Here is a 20154-nt window from a genome sequence, read left to right as displayed (position 1 = left end):
CGACAATTGCCAATAAAAAAAAACAACTGTGGAGCCTGTGAAATGATGCGATTTCCATGTCCATAAACGAGATTGGTCATGGGGTTGGAAGGCATCGCATACAACAAACTCTAATTTCCCATTAGTTTTTATGCTTGTGCACATTTGCGTTGAATTTGTACGTATTTATGGACAAGGTGAGTTGAAGGCTAACATTTCAGTCAAAGTCATACACCCAATTGTTGTTTTGTTATTTGAAATCCTACATACTCAATTCCGACTGTCGAATTTAAAATATTAAAAAAAAAACACAATCCAACAGCCGAAAAATCTCTTGGCACAGAGGCACAGAAATTTTCGGAACAGAAGAGATTGGACCCCAATTGTAGATGCTAGTATCATTTTGGGCAAATTATTATTCAAAAGTCAACACTGGAGACGTCTTTTGACTCAATCAAATTGCCGAATTGGACACTTTAAACAAGTATACTCGCACGGTCGCACCTCCCATTCTTTATCTAATTAAGTCCAAGTAACATTGAAATTGATACATATAACTGATGAATGGGCAGGAAGAAGAGAAACGATCAAACTCAATTCAACCCTGCCTATGGGTCAAAATCAATGGCGCGCCTACAATTTGTATTATCGGCCGGCTTGAACCACATGTTTTTTTCTCATTGGTAACAAAATTCGCCTCTATGAGTGACAAGAGAATGTGTAGCATATAGGAAGGGATTGGGGTTTTCGATCCGACCGTCCATTTCGACTTGGACGACTCAAATTTAATCTGAGCTCCTAATGATCTAAACCGTTCATTGTTCGAATTAAAATCTATATAGAAAAAGAGTTGGTGTACGGATCTTAACCCTAGCCTAGTCCCAACAACCCATGGCATCAATTATAATCAAGTTGAAAGTGGGCTTTGTCATTATTCACGTCCTGGGCTGTCATTTTCCCTTCACATGACTGATTGGGGCCAGGTCTTACTAGGCCGCTTGATTTGTCTTTATAGACTTTGTAATACTTTAAGTCCTTCCTCACAACTCGTGAAAAGTTCATTTGTTATTACTTATTTATTTTTTCAAACTCAGGTGCTCGGGTCAGCTTACGCAGATCTCGACTAATCTTAGGGACGGTGCCTGGTGAAGAGTGAGGGGAGGAAAAGAAATTCAAAGCCAAATTAACAACGTTGAATGACGAAGTTTGAATTATATCATACCTCATGGACGTAGCCCTCTTTTTCCTCTTTGTACACATCTTTTCATTTCAACATTAATTTGAGGCTCTTTCTTTCAGCTGCTTCATCAACTTCTCAATTCACTAATGCTTTATGCTTATGGTATCATTGCTCGACCTTCTCAATTTGTGCATATCATCCTTGCTCAGTTGCTCGCGGGCCATGCTAGTTTTCTACTATCGTGTTTAGTTTGATGAGGTCTACGCTCAGCAAGGCCTTGACCTTGGGTAGTGGAACCAAAGCCCAGTGGGTTATTGCAAGCATAGCCCAAGTGGTCCACACGAAAAAGGCCCTTAATAGTCTCTCACAATGGCATGACTTCAGAGGTTAACTTTAACCAATTAGTTATCTGAATTACTTGAGCTCCTTTATGGGTAACTCTAAATTTTTTTTTTTTGGAACAACTCAGTTACTCAGGTGTCCAATGCACCATACGCGCACCTTTTTGGGTAAACTCTATTCCCTGCCCTCATCTCAGAAGGAGTTCAAAGATCTAACTTTGATTAAAGGCCTATTCAAAATGGACTTGACCGTTATTTGAACTCTTGAGGATAAGACTCGGAGAAATCGTCACACAACGAAATCTCTTTCTATCTTTCTTTTTTTCCTTCTTGAATTGTAGGAATATATCAGTTTCCAAATATTTAACCACTAATCTTTCCGGAAAAAACCGGGTGGCAAATGACACAAAAATAAGGGTAATTTTGTCTAATGTATTGTAGATGCTCGGAGATGTCCATGTTCTTTCAAAAAAACTGATGTGAAAAAGAGAAGTTTTTGGATGCAAATTGGATACCACGTGGCGGTACTGTAACGACCCTGATTTTTGGTAAATAAAAATTTCGTTAAATATTTAAATTTTATTTTAATTACTTGGATTTGCTACTAAAAAATTTTCTTTTTAATTTTTATAATCCGTCATAATTAGATTTGAGACTTATAAAATTATATCTTTCACGCCGAGCAATCTAGTCATTTTCTAAAAACAAGTATGCTTATAAAAGCACTTGTATATTTTCCTAACAAGTTAGATAAAATCTTTAAATTATATTTCTTGGTTAGAAATCCTACTTGGCCAGTAGAATTAGCTCCCAACCGATTAGTTGGAGAAACCGGATCACCGATTCACCTAGTTACAATTCCCTAACCCTAAATGAACCTTTTTGACCGTCTTTGAACCTTATGAAACCCTCCAAACCCTATAGGACCATTAGACCATAGGAGTAATCATTTTTACTCCCATGACAAGTCATTTCAAACCCTAATTATTCCCAATATTCCTTTGACCTTTGGTCCATAAATGTTAGGGAAAATATTATCCCTTGGACAATAGATTTTCATGACTAGTCATTTCATAATCATTACCCAATATTCCTTTACCCCTTGGTCCATAATTGTTAGGAGAATTTTTGTCCCTTGGTTAATAGACCTTTGACTTGCCAATAAGCATGACAAGACAAGTCATACTTGGAATCTCATCATTTTGCTTCTAAGGGAAGCAAGGCTAGCTTTGCCATGCATGCACATCTATGTTCTAGTCTTAAACCTAATAATCCTAGACTTACTTTCCTAGATTTTCTTGGATGTATATAGATACAAGAGAGAGAGAGAGAGAGAGAGAGAGAGAGGACCGGATGGAGAGAGAGAGAGAGAAAGGCCGGATGGAGAGAGTGGGGTGGAGTGTGTGCATGAGTTTTGATTCCTTACACAAGCAACATTTATAGCCTTAAGCCTATTTACTACATGCCAACCCATTTCTAGTCTTCCAAAGTACAATGATTTTGTGCTTTCTTGCAAGCAACCTCCCCATAGACTTGACAAGTCCAAAACCCTTCATGATGACCTAAGATTTGGCCTACAAATGGAAGTGACAAGTCATGGAAGACTTGGCATGCTTTCAAGCTTGATTGGACATGACAACTCAATGGAGCAAATCCATGGGAGAAAGGAGAGAAGGGGGGGCCGGCCATAGAGGAGGGAGGAGGAGCTCAAGTTTTGCCTATAAATAGCAAGCCATTCCAAGCATTTCAACTCACACTTTCACTTCTTGCTCTCACTTCTCTCTAGAAACCATTTCTGTTTTTCCAAGCAGCCTACTGCCCTTTGAAAATCCTCATTTTTCTCCTGCTTAAAGTAATTTTTAGAACCAACTCCCTTCGGAAAAGTTGTAGAGCACTTCGAAACCTTCAAGTTAGACCCAAGAACCATCCCAATCGGTGAAGAAATGACAAAGATATTGGCATCCGAAGTTCAGTAAAAATCTCGGATTCCTATTTCCAGACAGCATACTGTCTTCTCCTTTCTTACCATTTTTCTCCTGCCTAAAGTAGTTTCTAGGATCAACTTCCTTTACGAAAGTCGTAGAGCACTTCGAGAGCTTTAACTTCAACCCAAGAACGATCGTATTCGGCCAAATATTGACCAAGTTACTGCCATCCAAAGTTCGGTCCAGATTTGCAAGTTTCACCGCCCGTAGAAAATCTTCCAACTAGCTTATTCGGCCCCGACTAGTTTCGGATCAAGGTAGATTTTCTCTACTCACTTCCCTAAGTATAAGTAGAAACTCTAGTCCAATAACTCTACGTATAGTATAGAATCGTACGTTAGAAAGTAGAATGTTCTTGATTCAAAGTATCAATATCCTTATCGTTTTCCTTAAGTAGATAAGGTTATCTATTGTTTAGTTTCAAGTAGATAAGGTTATCTATCGTTTAAAATGCATGATTGTCAATAAGTTTATCTCACTAATGGAGGTATGAGCATGTTAGATAAATGACTTTGTCTTAAATAAACATATGTTGTATTGAATTTCTAAAAAAGTAAGATAGAACGATTTTCGAAAAAGAAGATTTTAACGCTTGATTTGAAGTAATCATATTTTGATCTTTTCAAGCATGCTTAGCAATATTGAGTTGGATGATCTTGTTGGAATGATTTATGAATGTTTACTTTTGTGAAAAGTCCTACCGCGGAGTCTATGCATGAGAACGAGACACGAAAATCGAGAAAATAGAAACATGACACCTAGAGTGTGGTTAACAAGAAAAATATTTTCCGAGGAAGGAAATATTTTTGAAACTACATTATGACCGGTTTTGGTGGCATAATGTGAGTTGAGGTTGTGTGTGTTCCAATGGAGATCCGGAATAGCGAAACCATTGTGAGGTTGTGTGCGTTCCCATGGAAACCCGGACCGGCGGAACCATGGTGAGGTATGGCTTGGTTATCCGCGGAGAGGAGCCAATGCAATTGTGTGCCAATGGGAACCCGGTGCGGCGGAACCATTGTGAGGATACTCGGGAGACCGGCGCGGCGGAACCGAGGTTGGGTGTGTTAAAAACAAATTTTGGTTTGAAAGGAAATGTTTTGGAAACCGCAATGTGGCCGGACGTGGTAGCCCATTGTGTGGAGTGTGTTTTGTGTGTGTTCCAATGGGATCCTGGAAAAACGGAACCATTGTGAGGTTGGGTGTGTAGCTTGGTTATCCGCGGTACGGAGCCAATGCAAAATTGTGTGAGTTAAACAAATGATTTTTGAAAGATGAATTGGTATGTGAAAATGTTGACACGGTCTACGATGAGTTGCGTAGGAGAAACCCGAAAATCTTGGACACCAACGATAGATGGTTAATGAATGTGGATGTGTCAATGATTAACTGCGTATATATGTATCATGTGGAAATTGATGTTGTATTATAGCTTTGTTTGTAAGTTATGGGTTAGCGGGTATGGGATTACTCTGCTGAGCTTTGTAGCTCACGGTGTTGCCTTTTTGGTGACCCTGACATATTATATCGGTGGTGACGCTGGTATAATGTGTCAGATTTTGTAGATAATCAGGTAAGCAGATCACCGTGGAGGCTTTTGGAGCTGAGGAGCTGGCAAGGATGGAGGAGCATGAGGAGCTGTAGATAGGAACCCTAGTCTACTCTCCTTTTGTTTAATAAAGTACTCTTTGGGAGAGTTATGTTGTAATATTGAGCCAGACTCTATTTAGATTTTCAATGAAAATGCCTTCTTTAACGTACCCAAAATTGGGGGCGTTACAGGTACTCAGCGTGCATCCGAGCCGTCCAAATGTGTTTTGGACTTGTGGTACTCAGCTGATGGATAGAAAGAGTGTTCGGATCTGAACTGTCCAAAACACGTTTGGACAGCTCGAATACACGCTCAAGTACCACGTGTCTTATACCCCATTTGCCCCCAAAAACTTCTCCTGAGAAGAGACAGTAATGTAATGCAAGACCAGAGGAGAGTTATATTGATGGGGAAGATGGAAACAATTTTCAAATAACGGGGACCAAAAAACAGATTGAATACTCTCTCCGTCCTCAATTGTTGGTCTCAGCTAGTACTTTTTGCCGTCTCAAAAAGATTGTCTCACCTCAAAATTAATGAACAATATTGAAGGCTCTGTTCCAGAAACCTTCTTAAAAAATAAGCAGTTTATTTCACATTTTCAAACTCAAAAATAAAGCAAATGAAAAATAATTTTTCAATTTTTTTTGTATCGTATATAAGATCTCATCGATCTTCCAAACAAGATCCATATTGCATATTTTTATATTTCAATAAACCCATCATTTTTTAGCTTGAAATTGTTTTTTTAAAAAATAAGAACTTATTTTTTGTTCCGGAACAAAGCCTGAATGAATTCCCTCTTCTACCCTTTATTTTTTTAATTAGTAGTAGTAGAAAACAAAATAGGAAAATTCTAAAATCAGCCCACTGGGCTGATTTTAGTGGGCTGACAATAGTGGGAGTGTGAATGTGTATTAAAGAGTATAAAAAGTATACAGAAATGCATATTTTTCTTGTTTTATAGTGTATTTATCGTCAGCCCATTGGACTAACAATAGTAAGACCGAACAAAATATAAGAAAAAGTACTAATAATTGAAGGATAAAATTAGAAAATAAAGCCATAAAAAAAAAAAAAGTCTCTCCTTTGGAATCCTAAAGGCACCAACAAACGGAACGGAGGGAGTAATGAAACCTAGGGTTTTACCCAGGCTAAAAATTTCCAAATTCTCTGCACACGGAGTAGAGTGATCCAGTATCTCTCCTCCGTTGCCTCTTCTACTGGTAGAGAGAGAGAGAGAGAGCGCGCGCCACCCCAATTCCTCTTAACCATGTGGAGACTCTCCCAAAGAAAGTCTTATGTTCTCGCTTCACAATCTGTCATTGCAAAGACAAGACCTTTCGCCACCACACAAAACCAATACTCAATCGGAGAAGAAATCACCCACATACTCAAACACAAAAACTGGAACTTTCTTTTAAACTCATCAGACATACCCAAGAAGCTAAACCCAGATGTGCTTCGAACCTTCCTTCACCAAAACCAGGTGGGTGATTCCAAACTCCTCCTCAACTTCTTCTACTGGTACGAACACAAAATGGGTGCCCTCCAAGATTTGGATATCTTGTCTGTCTTAGCTGTTAATCTCTGTAACTCTCACTGTTATGGGCCCACAAGTGATCTAATTGAAAGAATGATCAAGACTTGTTCTTCTTCCCCACGCGCCATTTTGGGTTCAGTCGTTAGCTGTTGTAAGAACTGTAATGGGTCCAGCTCAAATCAAAAAGTGTTTGATATACTGGTTGACAAGTATAGGAAAATAGGTCTATTGGATGAGGCTGTTGGTGTTCTTTTAGGTGCTAATAAGGATGTTGAATATGTTCCTAGTCTGTTGCTTTTTAATTGTTTACTGAGCGATTTGTTGAAGGCTAGTGAGTTGGGATTGTTTTGGAAGGTTTGTGATGGAATGTGTAAGGCAGGTATGAGGTGTGATGTTTATGCTTATACCAATATGATCAATGCTCATTGTAAGGTTGGGAATGTCAAGGAGGCTAAAAAGGTACTTCTTGAAATGAGGGACAAAGGTTGCAACCCTAATGCGGTTACGTACAATGTGGTCATTGGAGGTTTGTGTAGAGCCGGGCTTCTTCATGAAGCTATTGAGATGAAGGAATCTATGGTTAAGAACGGGTTAGTCCCCGATAAGTACACTTGTGCCACTCTTATCAATGGGTTTTGTTCATGGAAGAGATCACAAGAGGCAAAAATGGTATTAGCGGAGATGACTGATCTGGGTCTAAAGCCTGACATAATAACCTACAATGCGTTAATTGATGGGTTCATGAGACAAGGGGATATAGAGGCAGCTTTTAGTATTAGGGATGAGATGGTCTCGAATGGTATTGGGGATAACTTGCTTACGTACAACACACTGCTTAATGGGGTTTGTAAAGCTGGTATGATGGACAAGGCAGAAGAACTCATGAATGAGATAATTAAGAGGGGCTCAAAACCTGACTCCAAAAGTTATACTTCGTTGATTGAGGGCTATTGTCGTGAACACAATATGGTTGGGGCTTTTACCGCACTTGAAGAAATGAAGAGTGTTGGTTTGGCGCCTACACTAATGACTTATAGTGTGATAATCAATGGGCTATGTAGTAGTGGAAATCTCCAACAGGCCAATGACACTCTTGAAGAAATGATTGCAAAAGGATTGAAACCCAATGCCATAATCTACACGACTCTTATGACAGCTCATGGTCGAGAAGGTAAATTTGAAGAATCAAGAAGGATTTTTGACGAAATGAAGCAGCTAGGAATCATGCCTGATGTAATCTGCTATAACTCTCTTATATCCAGCCTTTGCAAAGCTCAGAAGATGAAAGAAGCAAGGACCATCTTGATTGAAATGTTGGGGAGAGGCTTTAAGGCAAATGCTTATACTTATGGAGCCTTTATTGACGGATATATCAAGATAGGGAAAATGACAGATGCAGATTTTGATGAGATGCTTGGTTGTGGTCTAAAGCCAGACAAGGTAATTTACACAAAGTTGATCAATGGGCACTGCAAAATGGGGAATATCACAGAAGCCTTCTCAGTTTTTCGACGTATGCTATTGCTTGCTGAAAAGGTTCTCCCGGATGTTCAAGCTTACAGTGTGCTCATCCAATGCCTCTCAAAGATTGGAAAATTGCAAGAAGCTGTTGGGGTATTTTCAGAACTCTGTGCAAAAGGTCTGGTTCCTGATGTTTTTACTTACAACTATCTCATTTCTGGTTTCTGTAAACAAGGTGATTTAGAGAAGGCTTTTGAACTTCATGACGAGATGGTTGCAAAAGGGATTACTGCTAATATAGTTAATTACAACTTCTTAATCAATGGGCTACTTAAGGCTGGTGAAACTGAAAGAGCTAAAAATTTGTTTGATGGCGTTTTGCAAAAAGGTTTGACTCCAAATAATATAACATATGCTACAATGATAGATGTATATTGCAAATCTGGGAATCTAAACGAAGCGTGCGAATTATTCAATGAGATGCCACTTAAGGGCATTTCACCAGATAGTTATGTCTATAATGTCCTTTTAGACGGCTACTGCAAGGAAGGAAAATTGGAAAAAGCTCTTGGCTTATTTCAAGAAATGTTGCGGAAGGGCTTTGCTTCTACCCTCTCCTTCAATACATTGATTGAGGGACTTTGTGAGATTGCGAAGCTACAAGAAGCAAAACAGTTGTTGGAATTAATGCAAGAAAAGCAAGTGATGCCTAATCATGTCACGTACACAACTCTGATTGACCACCACTGCAAGAAGGGCATGATGGAGGAAGCGAAACAGCTACTTTTGGAGATGCAGGGGAGGAATCTGATCCCTAACACTATAACTTACGCAACACTTCTTCACGGTTACAACATGATAGGTGACAGAAAAGAGGCTTTTGCGTTGTTTCAGGATATGGTCACTAAGGGGATTGAGCCTGATAAAATTACCTATTACATAATGCTGGATACACACTGCAAAGAAGGAAATTTGGTGGAGGCATTTGAGTTAAGGGATGAGATGTTGGAGAAGGGCATGCAAATGAGCACAAATGTTTATGAAGCTCTAATACAGGCATTGTGCAAGAAAGAAGACTTCTCAGATGCACTGAGGCTGGTTTATGAAATGGGGTCAAGTGGGCTTAAGCTCAATCTTTCTACATGTAGTGTTGTAGCTCGGGGTCTTCAAACAGCTGGTGACATGGATAAGGCTGTGAAGCTTTTGGAGGGCATAATTAGGTTCAGATGGGTTTCAAAATCCACGTGTTTATCTGACCTAGTTGATGGTAACCTGACTGATGCGGATTTTCAGGGTGACCTGAACAATGAAGATTTTGAGGACCTTAGTCTAACAAGATAAATAAAAGGGCTTTGGTGCTGTTAATTGTTGAGCAAATGGTTCACAACAGAAAAGTAATTTAGAGCTCCTTTGGGCTGCTTCAGCAGCTGTATGTGGGCGTTTGGACAAGAACCAAGTAGGGCATCAAGAGTATGTACCATCATGATATAGCTCTTGATTGACTTCAACGGGCTGCTACTTTCTCGAACCAAATTGGTGGAGCTACTAACTGCAATCGGAAGGTTCGAGACTTGAAAGGTAAATAACAGAAGCCTCTATGCTCACGTTTTATCTGTGCCAGATCCAAACTAGTATTTACCATGATTATTGCTGCCGCTGGTTCAGAAACTGATTAAGATACATTTCAGCCTTTTCAGGTGAATTGTTTATTTGACCCAGCACAGCTGTGAGAAGGGAAGATAATTCGCCTCCATTTTCCTGCCGAGCATTTCTGAAGCTGGTACATTCTGAATCTCTGATTGATTGTGGTACTGATGGAGAATCCCGACCTGATTTTTCATTATTTGACTCTGACAAGATGGAGCAAATATGATCTGTCTCTGATTGTGGTATGTTCTCGAGCCTGTTGTAGATATGAGAAATGTTAGCTTTGAACTCTGCTTGTCGCGGATCAAAAAAAAAAAAAAACTCTGCTTGTCTTCTCCCTCTCCCTTTTGGGTATCATGAGTAATAAGAGGTTCTTTAAATTTTTTGTCTAATTGACGAGCATGGTCCTTGTTCATCCAAGAATGCCTTGTCACATAGATTTTCTCTTAATGCAATCCATTGTGGTCTTCAGTTAATGGACCGGTTGACATTACTGTTCAAATGATTCTGATACCAGTGCATAGAACCATCGTTGCTACTGTAATTAAGGACACATGATGAAGATAGATAAACAAAAAAGAACAGTATTACAATCTTATTAAAAGATAGATAAACAAAAAAGAACAGTATTACAATCTTATTACAATTATGTTTTAATCTATAACTTGTTAAAATTGACTTCACCCAATTTTGAATATTGAGTTACCATAAAATTTCCGTGAATTACATGGGTAAGAAGAATGCCCCTATGTGATTGTGTTGCCTATACAAGCTATATAGCTATTGGCCAAATGATCCAGTGAAAAATGGAAACGAAGGAAAGCCGATTTGATGGCAGGAAATAAGCAGGCATTTGTTATGTCTTGCTTGGGCTATCATATCTGTTTCTCAAAATTATCTAGCTTCTTCACCCTTTGCATCGACCTAATCAACAGCAGCAGAAAAACGCCTGCAGGTTATTGAATAAGCGACAGTGAGAGTCATGGAAAATGAAAAAACCAAGGTTAAAAGCAAAACTGTCTGGTACAAAAGTAACCCCTTTCAATAGTAGTATTTCAGTGATAACCTGCGCCAGCAAATGATCCATTCGCGATTACTTGAGTGCCCTGATTGCTGAATGTGACCCCAAGGTTTAGTAGAGTACCGCCTAGAACTGTATACATTGTTGCCATTTGCAGTATTGTTGCTTTCCGAGCTGCTCTTTCTGACTGATGAGTTTAGTTCATGCAATTCAAGAAACAGAAATTTCACCATAAGGAAAAACTATCAATTATGCTTCTATCAATCTACGATTCAAACAAAAAGTAAGATTACTTAGTCTTTGTGTAATCTACTCCTATTAATTAACCTCTGCAAAAAGCTAAAGGATGGATACCTCAAGCACCCGAACACGGAGTTTCAAATCTCCTGACTCAAGTTGCTTCACGAACTCTTCTATTCTTTGGACTCTGTATGGCATGGACATTGTGTATGTTCTGGCCTGAAATCATAGATGCAACACCCTTCATCTACTAATCCTAAAATGAAATTTAATGACTTTAATGCCTGTGCTAGATAGCACTCTGAAAAAAACTGATTTAGCAGAGTACCAAAATAAACAATACTATCAATATGAGAAGGATAAAAATCAACAAACTGAAATAAGGGAGACATAGGTTATAAACCGTACATCATCAGCTTGTTTCCTTATATCCTGAACAAGTTGAGTCCCCGTCCGCTGCTTCTGTTTTAGATCCAACAGCTCCTGTAGATAAGTGGACCATTGAATTAGGTTTTTTTTTTTCAATGAATTATTAGTAGAGAATTCATGGTCAAATTCATGCGTCAAAATATATATAACCTGGGCATAAGGTGCAGCAACCTTCACAAACGAGAAATCTGGATCAAGCGTGTAGCCAATTCCTGTAAGATGGCAGTCATGATTAGAACCAACACAATTGCTGTCATTTAGTACCATAATTAGCCCCGTAAAATTATGAGGATGACATAAGAGTAATATTTTTTAACTTCGAGTGCTGGCTATTATTCTACAAGACTAAGGTTTCACTTAGGATGCCAGGTGATAATTGTGAAGGACAGGTGCGTACTTTTTTTCACTACATTTCTAAAAGGTTCGGTTTAATCCCTTCTCTGTCTCTTCTTTTCATTTCTCTTTTGTCTTAAGAAGCAACGACACACCTAGGAGGTCGCTCTATTCGGGTCTGACCCGCGATATGCCAGGGACACGCCATGTGGTGAGGACACACTATGGGGACACGGTAGAGTGGCTTTTATAGATTTTAAATGTTTTTGGAGGTAGATAGTTACTGTAACATAATACATATGTGTTCGGATAAAACCATACCCATCTGTTGATAAACGCATATGATAGAAGCTCTAGTCTGACCTAAATATTTAATGGTTACAATGTAGGCATGCATAACTAAAAAAAATGCCAACAAACTATTGCCCTTGTTTCCTGCTTTGTCCATGTCCCCATTTTTTTAGAATTGTCATGTCCCGGGTCCTGGGTCCATTTCTGTACTACATAGGTCTCAAGAACTATGATAGGCTGATTGGAGGTTGCGTGAGAACCAAATGCCAAAAGACTACAAAAAATTACGACGTTTGTACAACTAAAACTAAAAGGTAAGTTTGCCCCCAAGGATGTTCTCTCCCAAAATTCCAGATTGAACTACAAATGATCGACTCAAAACCCCTTCCATTGTTAAATTCAGATAAGCAACGCAGGCAGTGCCTTCGTGAACTGGTACTAATTCCTAACTCAGTTGAGCAAAAACAGAAAAAAGTTCACATTAAATGATTTGTTCTGTGTAGGCAACAATGATAATGCATTTCCATTGCCTTGCATCTCATGATATACCTTGCGGGTGAATCATCAGCATCCTCTTTCCGTGGTCCATAATAAGATACAATCCGAAACTCGCACAGTGGAACCAGATACTTGCTTTTAACTAAAATGTTCTACTCCCTCCGTCTCTTTTTAAGTATTCTGCTTCGTAATTTCAACTTATTAAAAAGACAATCATTACACCTTTTACCTCCACTTTCCCTCATTACCCTCTATGGAAACATCATCATTACATTTTTACTCACTAACTTTTCAAAATGGAATCTACTTTTAGGGGAAAAATAGAAAATTTACCAACTTTTACCCCTAATTTTACAAAATGGACACTTATTAAGGGACAGCCCAAAATGAAATACTAGACTCTAAAAAAGAGACGGAGGGTACAAGATAAAGGCCTATACCACCTGTAAGTTAGAAAGGGTAAAGGATGATCATAAAATATTTTTGAGACACCAAGCAGGTTTCTGCGACTTATTTCAAAGTTAATTAATTTTGCAATCACTTTATTGTGAACATTGTAGCACCAATTTGTGCGTGCGTGCGTGAGAGAGAGAGAGAGAGAGAGAGAGAGAACCTTCAAGTGTTGAAAATGCCCTAATCACAAACGTAAAGGTGGATGGAAACCGGAATGGCTGATCTTGAGCTATTGCAAACAAATCCTGCAAAGAAATTCCTTGCAGTTTTACTGGTTCTGATGATTGAAGGGTCAAGTGAAACTATAAAAGAAAATTGGGTGACACTTCAATATAGCAAGTTTTGAAAGAGTGCCTAAGCAAAGGATATCACAAAGAGAGCTACAATGACTTTAAATCTCTTCCATCCATTTGCTCGGTAATTTTAATCCCTCTAAAATTATGTGCCTTCTTTACTGGCTAATATTAGCTCAATGCTCATTAGCTTTTCATGGTCATAGAACCACTTTAACAATCAAGAAATCCACCTGAACGAAAGTATTAAACTCGCGTCATTACTATTTTGTTGTGAAAGGGAAAGTTTTTTGGGCGACTAGTACTGGGTCTGGAAACAAGTAGAAAGGGGCAGTCTCAAAATTTCTGGAGAAACGGCTTCACATCTTTTAGATAGCATTTGGAGGAAAATCCTAAAAACGGCTATCACCAACTGTTAGGTATGAAATCAGGTTCAGGAGTTTGTGAAATAAGCAAGTCGAAATGACTGTTGTTCGTTCATCGTAGACAATATTTGTCATCTGGGAAATAACTAACAGACGAAAACGTATATGAGCAACTATTTGGATATCTACACATGCCTGTGTTATAAAGAAGCTTCAATTATTTCGAAGTACAGAATTAAGCGAATATTTGCATACCTCGCCAATGGCAGCCAAAGTCTGCTGTTGGTCTGGTGACTGACTCAACAAATTATCCAAGAAAAACTGCACTGATCTCCTTACCTAGGAGCACAAATATCCCATCAGAACTGAAAGCAATAAAGACTCCCTAGTTAGCAAATGAATCAGTCTCTGATAGTTTTCTGTTAGGAGATTTGCTGCTGTATGCTTAGATACATACCGATGACAGGTCTCCTGTGGGCTGAAGTGCTTCAAGATCAATAAGGCTAACCATAACCTGCAGAGTAGTAGTGATTTGCCAAAAAAAAATTATCAAGCTGTTGAAGCAAGACTAATATCTCAAGAACAACCTCAAGTTCTTGATCTTTTGTTTCGGTCTACTACCATACTTCCAATTGCCAGATCACACCTCTCCTCGGATAAAATTCAGACCACAAACCAGAAATTATACCTCAGGTAATTTAGATGTTTTCATCAACATTCAGTTAAGTTGCGGTTTAAAAACATGTATTCTTGCACTACATTTAACATATGACTTGATTAAACGAACCGAGGAAGTAATGAACTAATGATGACTGCACAGACATTTTCTACGGTTTTCTAATTCATTTGATTGACAAACTGCTAGATAAATGCTGAAATAAATAAAGCACCTTTTTTGCATCTTTCTCGTAAATTGCATAGAATAGATCCAGCAATTTCTGCCTTGTAAAAGATTTGATCTCTCCCATCATACCAAAATCGTAATAAATGAGTGATTCATCCACATCAATAGCAAGATTTCCAGGGTGAGGATCAGCATGAAAGAAACCAGTTCTGAGGATCTGGCAAAAGGTCATACAAGGATGTAGCAAAATCATCAGTAAAAGGAAAAAGTTGCATTGCGTTGGATTTGTAACGAGCCGAGTAGTCCAATTGATCAAGACAAGTAAAATTCTTTACCTGGATTAAATATGCTTCAATAGAACGAGAGGCAATCTGAGATCGACTGTAACGACGCGCATCTAACATATCAGTCCGATTTATCTTAATGCCTGCTCACAGAATTACCACTATCACGACACAGGACAAATGCTCTCTTTTAATGCAGGATGTGATGATTCAACTATTCAACATAGAGAAAAACTGGTTCAGATTGAAACCTGGAACGTACTCCAATGTTAATACCTTGGTCGCGGTATAATCCCAAATCACCAGCTACAGATGGAGAAAAGGAAAACAAAAAGAATTTCAAATTAGAGAGTTGATCTTATTTTCCATTGTTTGTGCAAGCCATTTAAGGGTAATGGAAAATCAGAAGTACGATGATTGAAAACCATCTTTAAATTAATTTAAGGAAATTCGAACTGAATGATATTCAACTTGCAGTACTTTAGCAAGAAACATACAGGTACTCGAACCCACTTCACATTCCGAAAATCCCGGCGGAATCTGTCAGCGTTCTTCCCTTCGTTTATGTAATCAATTTCTTCATACAAAATCCTGAAATTCCCATAAATGCCACAAAAATTAGCTAGTGGTACCTTCAATATTGTATAAGAAAGCAACAAAACTTCTCCTAGATAATGACACGATTAGTTACTAAGAACAAAGTCAATCAACAAAACAGTGGTCTGACAATAACAGTGCCCACAAGATACCTATAAATTGATTTTTCTTCAAGTAAGCTATTTGGCTCCCTTTCTTCCCTTAAAAATTATAGATTGCCGATTGTTGTTATTGTTGAAGCACGAGTGTTGCCTTATTTTTTCGGTAGAGCCTGAACCTAGTCTACTAAGTTCAAGTAAGTGAGTTGTGCCCCTCCACTGCTTGATCCAGCTGATCACAGTGAGTGCACACATAGAGACCATACATCGAAGTACTTTATACTGCAGCACGTAGATACCTATTTACCAGAACCGATTTCTCTTTCCGTTTCATCTTTTCAGTTCATTTTAGTTTTTTTCCAATTGAACAACCTTCGACTGTCATAAGAGCCATCCCATGTAAATTTAATTACGCAAAATATAACATAGAGTAGGGAAACACCCTCACTCCCCCTCCCTGTTGAAGAAAGAAAGCAAAACTAATATGCAATGATGGAAGTGTTTAATCAATGCGACAAGAGGAAGGCTAAACTGATTTGAATTGAGATGGTGAAGAAAGGAACGATACACTTTGAGCATATCGTTCCATAGCAATCTGTATAACAATTATGGACTGACCCAAAAAAATTTACCAGTCTGATTGAACATGGACTTAAGTAAACTAGAAGTAGTCAGTTTTAATGAGTTGTTGCCTAAGAGGCTAGAGTTCCGGCCAATGTGATAGGCATTACTAAATACACGTTCTATGAAAAACCAACACCAAGAAATAATGGTATTTCCCCAAATAAAGTCGTCCAACGATCATAGTTTTCTTGACGAGGGCCTGGTGCCTTAAAACAGGAAACAAAAACAGAAACCAAAGAACAGGAAGAAGAGGCCCAATGCTAACTCTTTACTTGGCACATTCTTCATATATCCCTATCCAATCTCTGGTTGGACCACCAAGTGTTTCACTTCTCTGAAAGTATTCTGCAATTAGCTTTAAATTTCCTGATGAAAGGTGCATAATTGAGTCAAATAACCAAAATCTCCAGAATCATACAAAACATAATAAGAACATTTTTCCGTTATGATAAATGGCCACCAACTGAAAATGATAGGGGTTTTGGCATATGTCCAATACTTACGTAGATCGATATCAAAAAGTTTCTTGAGGCCAGGTCTTTGGACCTTCACGACAACTTTCTCTCCACTGTGCAAGATAGCCCTATGCACCTAAGGAGAACTCCTCAAACTCGATCAGAAGAGGTTGAAGAAAAGTAATAACAAAGGAATGAAAAACAAGACAACTTTCACCAATATGCTTTACTGGTATCACAATAGTAATGAGTCTACTGACAACAGTGGTGGATTGGTGGCCATGCCGGTGATGATGCGGATGCTTAAAAATCCATAGATAACAGAAAATGATAACAATTAACAAAACGTAGAAACTGATTGGTCTTTGGATAGTGTAAAAGACGTCAATGTGACTTCCCCAAAGGCTTCATATATTATATATGTATATCGAGCACCTACCTGACCAAGACTAGCAGCTGCAATTGGCTGATCTTCAAACTCCTTAAATAATATGTCAACTGGAGCTCCTAGTTCATTTTCAATGAAGGCTTTTGCTTTCTTTGGTGAGAATGCTGGTACTCTGTCCTGAATAAGATATCAAGCACTTTCCTTAAACACAATAAGCATATGATGCCTATATCTAGACAAAATCTTACAAATGCTTGCATTCTCACAAATTATAATGTGAATTGTAAGCAAGTTGTTTGTAAGGCTAAACACGGAGAGAAAAATAAGTACCTGCAACTTGGCAAGCTCGTCCACAAACTCACGCGGAAATAGATCAGACCTTGTCGACGATAATTGTCCAAGTTTGATAAAAGTCGGACCAAGTTGCAGTACACATTCCCTTAACCACGATGCAGTTCTTCTTCTTCTGTTTTTCTGGGTACATTAGAGTTTCTAAGTAACACACTTGGTAGATGATTCTACTCTCAGAAACAGGAATGTTTCTAAGTCAGAAATGCAATAGAGGGCAAATCTGGAAACATGAAAAGAAAAGGAAGCAGTTTTGGACTGCCAATTCTACCTGCTTATCTTCTGTGAAGCCTCCAATATATGACCACTTCGCGTTGTCAAACAGAACACGGACGCGCAAAGAAAGCACAAAAGTCCATACATCTATAGATCTCTGCACCGAATTATAATTATCGCTGGCCCAACTGAAACCCTCATCTGATGGAAGAACCTTTAGCTCTTCAATTGGTGGAAGCTCTTTAGAGCCCCCAGTTTTTTTGGTCTTAACCAGGGCAGAAGCAGTATCTCTCTTAACAATGCTTGTTCCATTTACAACCACCTTTGAACCATTCAGTACCCCTTTCGAACCATTCAGTACCCCTTTCGAACCATCGGCTACCCCTATTGAACCGTTCACCACCCTGTTTGAACCATTGACTACCCTCTTGGAACCATTCACTACATCTGCATTATCTAATGACGGAGTTTTCCTTTTCATTACCTCACTCGTAGGCACCATTTTAATAGTTCTGCCGTTACTACCCAGTTTCGCTGGCGATTCAGACTGTTTCATATTGACTTGAAACCGGAAGAATCTATCAGTGGGGCGTGATTTATATTTATGTCTCCTGGATGTTGGGAGTTGCTGAAGTGATATTGAGCTAGCGAGACTGAGATGGTGAACTGATCTTCCATGATTCATCAACTCCACATCGCGGCAATAACAGCTATAGCTAGCTATCGCTGCCGCCATTTAGGACAATAAAAACCTGCATAATTTGGCAAGTAGATAAATGGATTGATAAAGCCTAGCCAAAAACAATCGAACCCATTACAATTTCAGTACAAGGACCATGACATAAACATAAAAATAAAAAAACATGATTTTGGGTAAGAAAGACCTGTCAATTAACAGCACTGGCTCAACTAACCTACCAAAGAACTCCTAGTCCAACTTTCTCGTTTCTTGCTTTAGTTTTCAACAAGGGGCGCATTAGTGCCCTTCCTTCAGCTGGCTCCGCCCTATCTATTCATCGCTTTTTTTCAAATGGATATTTAGGGCCATGTTCAATTAGTCGGATAAATGAAGATGGGGATATGTACTTTCATAGGATGAGTAGTTTCACTAACGCTTGGGAAGGGATTACAGCCTTTGGTCTGAGGTTGCCTCTCGCTCGCATTCTATGAATTCCGCAAAGTTCACATGGGGCTTTTTCTCGACTTTAATTGAGCTCCCGCTATTAGACAATAGGATTAGTCTCTTGATTAGTCATTTCATTGGGTCGATTTGCAACATATCCAAAGCTATTGTTTAAATATAACCCATATAATTCTGTGGTATTCGTTGACTAATGGCTATCCAACCAATCCAATCATTCGAAATCGAATCAGGTCAATCAACCAGACCCTTTGGTGGATTGAAGGAAGGCAACAGGAAAAACTGAACCCACATAAAAAAAAGGAAGAAGAAACATATATACTATGAGGTGTGTGATCATATACTACTTATTACAAACTTAGAATGATAGAGGGATGAATGAAAATTTCGATGATATGAGTGATGGGAGTACTTACAGAATAGAATAGAATCTGGTATTAGATTCTTGTTAAGCGAGAAATTCCACAGACGGGTATTCTGTATCTGGGTCTTGAAATACAGAGAGGTGGGTTGTGGGTAAGAGGGAATTTTATAATATCATTGGATCAAAAAAAAATTATATATCATTGGACTGGCGAGTGTAGCAATGATTTTTTAGAGAGAGAGAGAGAGAGAGGGAATCAGAATCAAGAAGCTTGAAATGGAGGAGCAAACTGGCGTGCACACTACTACGACCAACTGTCCTCACTCCCCTTTAGTTTTCAATTCTGTAACGTGCGTCTCTCTCTCTCTCTCTCTCTCTCTCGCTCGCTCGCGTTGGAGAATATAATTGGGTTAACGACAAAACTGAAAACTGGTGGGATCCTGGAGTTCCACCATTCAAGAGTTTGCTTGGTTGTCATTGAACTATTATAGTACTCCAGTAAGTAGTTTGGTTTATAAAAAAAAAAGAGGGAACTGTGGTGATCTCCTGTTCACAGCAGCACCACTGTGACCACACATATACATTGATGAGGTGGCAATTGCCCGTTGGTCAGTGGTCCTATGACGGTTACCTAGAAACGTTCTATGTTTAATTTCATCCCACTGTAAAAAAGAGGCCGGGCACATGCGATGGGTACGCGGTGTGTGCGGAGTTTTTTTTTTTACTGTGTTGGTTTACATTTTTGTCCTACAAACATGTACTGTACATGCTAACTTGTGGGTACTTTTGGAATATAAAAGTGCGAGCCAGTATCACAATAATATAGACATCAATTAGTGTTCTTTAATATAGGAGTAAAATAGATGTCAATGATCAAATAAAATAAAATAAATAAAAATGTCCTTTTCCCCAATTTTCCTTAAATTGACTACATTACCCTCCTCCTCTTCTTCTTCTTTTCTCCTTTTTAAGAGAGCATGTGCAATTGGTTTGGTTAAGCTGAAATGAGAAGTCTATAGTAGGAGTAAAATTTTGACATTTTGTTTGTTCTTTTGTTTGTGTGTTGGAGTGGTTGGTGAACTTTTTCAAACTCACTGTTTTTTTGGTCAATTTTGTGGCACACAATCTGTTTCTTTGACCAATAC

The 20154-nt window shown here is 38.7% G+C and overlaps 3 protein-coding genes across 4 annotated transcripts in view; 1 reads left to right on the top strand and 2 right to left on the bottom strand.

Moving 5' to 3' along the window:
• LOC131330398 (acetyl-CoA acetyltransferase 2) overlaps positions 1-20154 on the bottom strand; it is a 63500-nt gene that overhangs the window by 29103 nt on the left and 14243 nt on the right. The gene's annotated exons all lie outside the window — the stretch shown is intronic.
• LOC131330394 (pentatricopeptide repeat-containing protein At5g61990, mitochondrial-like) lies at positions 6179-10119 on the top strand. Of its 2 annotated transcripts, none has more exons than XM_058363956.1 (2): positions 6179-9658; positions 9778-10119. In XM_058363956.1, exon 1 carries the CDS (start codon positions 6350-6352, stop codon positions 9419-9421), a length of 3072 nt encoding a protein of 1023 aa, XP_058219939.1. In that variant the 5' UTR covers positions 6179-6349; the 3' UTR covers positions 9422-9658; positions 9778-10119. The 2 variants fall into 2 exon arrangements, with proteins under 2 accessions (XP_058219939.1, XP_058219938.1); XM_058363955.1 differs by having other exon boundaries at positions 9769-10119.
• Positions 10344-19250, bottom strand: LOC131330395 (protein ACTIVITY OF BC1 COMPLEX KINASE 7, chloroplastic). Its single transcript, XM_058363957.1, has 18 exons — positions 19062-19250; positions 17560-18256; positions 17271-17414; positions 16992-17117; positions 16601-16688; positions 16370-16463; positions 15276-15369; positions 15030-15084; positions 14830-14921; positions 14541-14711; positions 14108-14164; positions 13906-13989; positions 13153-13237; positions 11568-11629; positions 11397-11471; positions 11103-11207; positions 10794-10935; positions 10344-10676 (listed from the first exon to the last, which is right to left on the bottom strand). The coding sequence occupies exons 2-18, from the start codon at positions 18238-18240 to the stop codon at positions 10603-10605; spliced, it is 2229 nt and encodes a 742-aa protein (XP_058219940.1). The 5' UTR covers positions 18241-18256; positions 19062-19250; the 3' UTR covers positions 10344-10602.

The sequence above is a fragment of the Rhododendron vialii genome, chromosome 6a (genome assembly GCF_030253575.1).
Source record: "Rhododendron vialii isolate Sample 1 chromosome 6a, ASM3025357v1".
Lineage (NCBI taxonomy): Eukaryota > Viridiplantae > Streptophyta > Magnoliopsida > Ericales > Ericaceae > Rhododendron > Rhododendron vialii.
Note: the sequence above shows the minus strand (reverse complement) of the source record. Positions and strands in the feature narration are given on the sequence as shown.

What these genes read in the sequence shown, in the direction of transcription:
- LOC131330394 (XM_058363956.1), top strand. Translation starts at nt 6,350, where the DNA reads ATGTGGAGACTCTCCCAAAGAAAGTCTTATGTTCTCGCTTCACAATCT.
- LOC131330395 (XM_058363957.1), bottom strand. Translation starts at nt 18,240, where the DNA reads ATGGCGGCAGCGATAGCTAGCTATAGCTGTTATTGCCGCGATGTGGAG. An exon ending in ACGAGCTTGCCAAGTTGCAG is followed by an intron (nt 17,118 to 17,270) that starts GTACTTATTTTT and finishes TATCTTATTCAG; the next exon opens with GACAGAGTACCAGCATTCTC. An exon ending in ACTTTTTGATATCGATCTAC is followed by an intron (nt 16,464 to 16,600) that starts GTAAGTATTGGA and finishes ACCTTTCATCAG; the next exon opens with GAAATTTAAAGCTAATTGCA.